General features: G+C 32.7%; 1 protein-coding gene across 1 annotated transcript in view; it reads right to left on the bottom strand.

Moving 5' to 3' along the window:
* The window catches only part of LOC106471572 (exocyst complex component 2-like), a gene marked incomplete at its 3' end in the record, with an annotated part of 83,099 nt that overhangs the window by 27,701 nt on the left and 48,402 nt on the right, over nucleotides 1–6,996 (bottom strand). Inside the window, exons 16-18 of the mRNA XM_022400181.1 lie at nucleotides 5,696–5,769; nucleotides 4,610–4,693; nucleotides 2,076–2,197 (exon numbers count right to left, since the gene is read on the bottom strand). Of these exons, the coding sequence (XP_022255889.1) occupies nucleotides 2,076–2,197; nucleotides 4,610–4,693; nucleotides 5,696–5,769 (280 nt within the window). The remainder of the gene's footprint in view (nucleotides 1–2,075; nucleotides 2,198–4,609; nucleotides 4,694–5,695; nucleotides 5,770–6,996) is intronic.

Below are 6,996 nucleotides of genomic sequence, written 5' to 3'. Positions count from 1 at the left end.
TCTATTTATACTTAAATTTTATTGTTTTATTGCCCTTTGCACCATGTCTAACTACTACTACTTATGCCATTATAAGTTGTAAATCACTTGGGGAATGTGGAGCTTACATTACGCTATCAAGTTACATTACCCATGAGACACTCTCAGTTCGAGCTGCTCCCCTGCATGCCTTGTGAAATATTATTATTTTACCTAATCTAACCTTAACTAACCTAAAGAGATCCTTAATTTTACATTTTAGTCACTTTTATATAAATAAATAAAGAATAAACATGAAAAACAAGAAATATAATACTTACCCAATCTTCTTTTTTCTCGCTGTCAACTGTCGATGACACTTAACCCTACTTTTTCATACTAATGCACTATAGTAATGCACTAAATAATTTTTATTTAATTAAATAATTCACCAAAGAACATAGACTAATAACATGGAAAAAGCAAACAATTTTCCCTAACCCTCACAATTTTGTGGTTTTCTAACTATGTGACAAGAGTCGTTACAAATTCATCCAAGCTAGTCACTATCTTTCCCATGGAAATGAAGCTTGTATTAAGTGAGAAATTGACAATTCTCTGTTCAGAAAACATAGCAATATAATACATCATTTGATAGATAAAAGCCTTGGCTTTCTATTGGTTATACATAATATATAATTAAACCTAAGAGAGAGAGAACTATTAACAAATCCTGAAAGAGAGGATGTGACAGGTTGGTGAGCCGAGAGGGGGGAGTCTGATTTTCTATTTGATGGCTCTGTAACCAAACAGCATTGAAGACTATAAAAATTATGGTTTGTCTGACGATTTTATAGTGAGTAATTTACATTTAATTTTGTAGTTATTGGAGGGGTGGTGTATCAAATAAAGAAGAGAAAATACCTGGAGAAAATGTGTCACACTACGGGAAATTCAGGATTTTTTAAAAATAATACCTTATACAATTAAGAATTTAACACTTATATACTATTAGAATATGGAATATTAGCCACGATTTTATGCTATGCTATTTGGTATAGCATAAACGAAAAGTAATTGAATTAAATTTTGAAAATAACTCGCTAAATGACAGTGACATGCACAGTTAGACCAACCCGTCTCAAAAGGGTTAAACTAATCATTAAAATACTCAAAGCCAGCCCTTGCCATTCAAATATTTATCAAGCCTTCCCTACACACTTTTAAATTAACTGCATCTAACACATCTGAAGAAAACTCATTCCAAAGACCATCCACCCATTAGAAAAATAAAGCTGTCATAGCTGAAGATGACTCCTATACTGCCAAAATTTATATTTGTGTCCCCTATTCTCACCAAATAAATATAAAAACGATGATAAATCAACACTATCAATTCCCTTAACTATCTTAAACACACCAACCAGATCCCCACTAATTGTTTTTTCAAGAGCAAACAATGTTCGAAGATTTTAACCTATCCTCATATGACAATCTTCCCATCCCAGGTATTACCCTAGTAATCTTACTGAGCCAAACTATCCCCCCCCACCACACACACACCTACAAAGATAACTTTTCTAAAAAGCATTTTATGTGGCACCTTGTCAAATACTTTCTGAAAATCCACAACAGAGCAAGAAATAAAATGCGTGGAAAATATGAGAACTTTATCAGATAATACCTCATCAAGAGCAACACCAGAGTTTATGATTAATGGAATGGATGCATAAAATACATTTTACTATCACAACTTTATTGCATTTGTGATATATATACCTATATTTGAAGATCTGGTAAAACATTTCAAATTTATCAACTTGAATTTTTTAATTCCTGGACACTGAGCCAGTCACTTGAAACATCTGTGAGATATTACAATTCGATGGTTCTATAAACCTTTATGGTACCAGGCTAATAAGTTTGAAAATATCAAAGACTATTTAATAACTGAAGAGTTTTCTGTTCCAACAAGTTGTAAAAACACATACAGATTTGTTTCCTCATACCCAGTATTCTGAATGCAATGCCTAGAAAAAGTCCAAATAAAGTAAAACTAAAAAACAGCTTCTAGCCTACAAAATAATATTGAAAAGTTTTGTACGAAATAAACTCACTCTTTATACATTTCAGTTTTCTGGTCAGAGTTGGCTAGCTTCCGTAATGCTTGTACAAAAGCATGTAGTAAAGACTGAGTCAGTTGTTTCAAAGTAGCCTGAACATTAATTTGGCTGAACACCTACAGAACATAATAAATAACAATCAGTTGTTACAAAGTAACCAGAAAATTAACTTTGCTAAACACCCACAAAACATAATTAACAACAAAGTCAATCAGTTGTTACAAAGTAACCAGAAAATTAGCTTTGCTAAACACCCACAAAACATAATAAATAACAATCAGTTGTTACAAAGTAACCAGAAAATTAGCTTTGCTAAACACCCACAAAACATAATAAATAACAATCAGTTGTTACAAAGTAACCAGAAAATTAGCTTTGCTAAACACCCACAAAACATAATAAATAACAATCAGTTGTTACAAAGTAACCAGAAAATTAACTTTGCTAAACACCCACAAAACATAATTAACAACAAAGTCAATCAGTTGTTACAAAGTAACCAGAAAATTAATTTTGCTGAATAACTAAGAACAATCTTAATCTTACGATTTGTTCCTGATGGCATGACAGTAAAACTAAATGACTGGTATACAAACACATTTTCTGAATTTGTACTTACCTTTTGTTCCTGATGGCCTGACAGGAAAACTAGATGACTGGTATCCTAAAACGTCTCCTATGATTGTACTTACCTTTTGTTCCTGATGGCCTGACAGGAAAACTAGATGACTGGTATCCAAAAACATCTCCTATGATTGTACTTACCTTTTGTTCCTGATGGCCTGACAGGAAAACTAGATGATTATAAGTATCCTAAAACATCTCCTATGATTGTACTTACCTTTTGTTCCTGATGGCCTGGCAGGAAAACTAGATGACTGGTATCTTAACACATCTCGTAAAATTCTACTTATCTCTTGTTCCTGGTGGCCTGGCAGGAAAACTAGATGACTAGTATCCTAACACATCTCCTATGATTGTACTTACCTTTTGTTCCTGGTGGCCTGGCAGGAAAACTAGATGACTGGTATCCTAACACATCTTGTAAAATTGGACTTATCTCTTGTTCCTGGTGGCCTGACTATAAAATTAGCTAAATGGTAAATAAAAACAGCATTTTATGTCGTATCTACCCAGGGTTGTAGCTACAGTGGGCTGGGCCATCCAGGACTCGTTTTGATTACCCATCACTCCCGTGCAATATGACTACTGCTGTCCAGCACTAAATATCACCGAGAAAAAGTTCACCATAAGCATGAAAATTTTCTTTGTTGCAGAACAGTTTACTCCGCAATTAGCTTGTTACAAACAAAAACTTTTCTTGAAAACTTAAGAATAATAACCTTCTCGCTAAAATACTTCTCAAGAAAAGTCCACAGGAAAAAAACCTGCATGTGAAACTAAAGAAACAGTCTATGCCATGCTAATTCACTTGTACTTCATATGGCACATCAGACAATACCATCCACTTTGGATACCATACATAACCTATTTTCTTTCCAATAAAATTTTGTGGTGTGTAAAAAATATTTTCAGAATTGTACAGATATCTAAATTATAAAATTATATTTTGTATTGTTTGCAGAAAAACTTTTTTTAATTTCATTGTGACTAATTTGTATCAATTACCTGCTGTTAAAATAATAAAACTCAGCCTACAGTAAAATTAGGCTCCATCATTATTTTTTACATTCATTGTTCACCTTATAACATGTTTGCCCAGTGACTGCTCATGTGGATTGTTTTATCAAACTTTCACAAAGGAATTTACAATTTTCAAAACCATTAAAATTGTAAATATGAAAATAAAAACTTTTTTTGCCTGGCCAAAGGGGGGGGGGGTACAATGGCAGCAGCCATGGTGTGTACATCTAATCATCCTAGCTATAACCCTCCGATTCCTGGCGATCTGGCTGCAAAACTAGTGAACTTATATAAAAACTCAAGATCTTCTCTTGTTCCTGATGGCCTGACTGTAAAGCTATCTGGTATATAAAAACACCTTCTTCTAAGATTGTACTTACATCTTGTTCCTGATGGCCTGACTGTAAAGCTATCTGGTATATAAAAACACCTTCTTCTAAGATTGTACTTACCTCTTGTTCCTGATGGCCTGACTGTAAAACTATCTGGTATATAAAAACACCTTCTTCTAAGATTGTACTTACTTCTTGTTCCTGATGGCCTGACTTTAAAACTATCTGGTATATAAAAACACCTTCTTCTAAGATTGTACTTACATCTTGTTCCTGATGGCCTGACTGTAAAACTATCTGATATATAAAAACACCTTCTTCTAAGATTGTACTTACTTCTTGTTCCTGATGGCCTGACTTTAAAACTATCTGGTATATAAAAACACCTTCTTCTAAGATTGTACTTACCTCTTGTTCCTGATGACCTGACTGTAAAGCTATCTGATATATAAAAACACCTTCTTCTCAGATTGTACTTACCTCTTGTTCCTGATGGCCTGACTGTAAAACTATCTGGTATATAAAAACACCTTCTTCTAAGATTGTACTTACCTCTTGTTCCTGATGGCCTGACTTTAAAACTATCTCTCTCACCAACTGCAAAGTCTCAACCACACGATTTTCAAACAAAAGCGGCTAAAATGAAGAGTAAACATAATCAGCTACAAAATTAATCTATAGCACTGTATCATACACAGTATACAAACATATTAAGTTTAAGTTTCATCAATCAACTGTCATCTTTCAAATTTATTAAACTGTGCATATGATAATAAATTGAAAAAATAATAGTTTTAGGATCATGCTACCAATTGGTTTCCAACTACTGATGAGAGAAAACAAAAGAGAATTTTGATTCAAAAATTAACAAAACAACAAACATTTATAGTTCTTGTAACACAAATTAAAAGTAATGAAGTAAAAACCATAGTATTTCAGATAGAAATAAATTATGAATCTACAGTACTTATACCAAATTTATAATTCAATTAATTAGTATTTATATATCATAATACAATTAATTAGTATCTATATGTTGTTTGTTTCGAATTTCATGCAAAGCTACACGAGGCCTATCTGCACTAGCCATCCCTAATTCAGCAGGGTAAGACTAGAGGGAAGGCAACTAGTCATCACCACCCACCACCAACTCTTGGGCTACTCTTTTACCAACGAATAGTGGGATTGACCATCACATTATAACGTCCCCAAGGCTGAAAGGGCGAGCATGTTTGGCATGATGGGGATTCAAACTCACGACCCACATATTGCGAGTCGAGCGCCCTAGCCACTTAGCCATGCCGTATCTATATATCCAGTTTTCTTAACTTTACCAGTAATATGGTTTTATCATATTATGGCTAAAAGAGTGGATATTTTATCAAGTATAATAATAGTGTGCATTGTATATTAGTGTACAAGAAGCAAAATGAAGTTATAAACATTGTGGTGTACATATGCTAAGGTCAATGATATTTTCTAAGTAAGTAAAACTGGTTACTGCAATTTGTGTATCCTAAGAAAAAAATGAGACAGTCATTATGAATTAACCTGTACTAGTGACTCAATTGCACAAATTTCATAATTTCAATTGTCAAGTATAAAATTATTGGAGACAAAGAGTAAGAAAGCATTTACCAACTGTGTTGTGCCACCATTCTGATCATCCATTTCTACAATCCACGTCTCTCTGACATCAAAGTTTCGTACATCTGAAGAAACACAACATTTATTTATCTTTCCCCCATAACTGTTAAAAATATATACATATCATCACGTAAGCATAAGATATCATAATTTTATTATACAGAAAATTGGCATTTGTACAAGATTACGAAATTGATGGTAAGTTTGAATTAATTAACTGTTATTCGTTTAATGATTAAAATTGGTTTGTTTGCATTACGTGCTTGTCATTTCATAGCTGAAACTGGTTGGCTTGAATTAATTGTAAAATGGGCAAATTAGGCTTAAAGAAAAATATAAGAACTTCTTCGTGATCACAAAGAATACTTATAAAAAGTAAGAACTTCTTCGTGATCACAAAGAATACTTATAAAAAAGTAAGAACTTCTTCGTGATCACAAAGAATACTTATAAAAAAAGTAAGAACTTCTTCGTGATCACAAAGAATACTTATAAAAAAGTAAGAACTTCTTCGTGATCACAAAGAATACTTATAAAAAAGTAAGAACTTCTCCATAGATCACAAAGAAGACTTATAAAAAGTAAGAACTTCTTCGTAGATCACAAAGAAGACTTATAAAAAGTAAGAACTTGTTCGTGATCACAAAGAATACTTATAAAAAGTAAGAACTTGTTCGTGATCACAAAGAATACTTATAAAAAGTACAAACTTGTTCGTGATCACAAAGAATACTTATAAAAAGTAAGAACTTGTTCATGATCACAAAGAATACTTATAAAAAGTCTTCAGCTGCAAAACATTAAAAAAAAATCTAGTGAAATTTAATGATACAGTAATTAATGATACATGAATACAGTACAATGGGAAGTAATGTGGCAAGAATACAGTACAATGGGAAGTAATGTGACATGAATACAGTACAATGGGAAGTAATGTGACATGAATACAGTACAATTGGAAGTAATGTGACATGAATACAGTACAATGGGAAGTAATGTGACATGAATACAGTACAGTGGGAAGTAATGTGACATGAATAGAGTACAATGGGAAGTAATGTGACATGAATACAGTACAATGGGAAGTAATGTGACATGAATACAGTACAATGGGAAGTAATGTGACATGAATACAGTACAATTGGAAGTAATGTGACATGAATACAGTACAATTGGAAGTAATGTGACATGAATACAGTACAATTGGAAGTAATGTGACATGAATACAGTACAATGGGAAGTAATGTAACAAGAATAAAGTACAATGGGAAGTAATGTGACATGAATACAGT

This window comes from Limulus polyphemus, unplaced genomic scaffold, assembly GCF_000517525.1.
Source record: "Limulus polyphemus unplaced genomic scaffold, Limulus_polyphemus-2.1.2 Scaffold4706, whole genome shotgun sequence".
Taxonomy (NCBI): Eukaryota; Metazoa; Arthropoda; class Merostomata; order Xiphosura; family Limulidae; genus Limulus; species Limulus polyphemus.
This window is presented reverse-complemented; position numbering and strand designations above follow the sequence as displayed.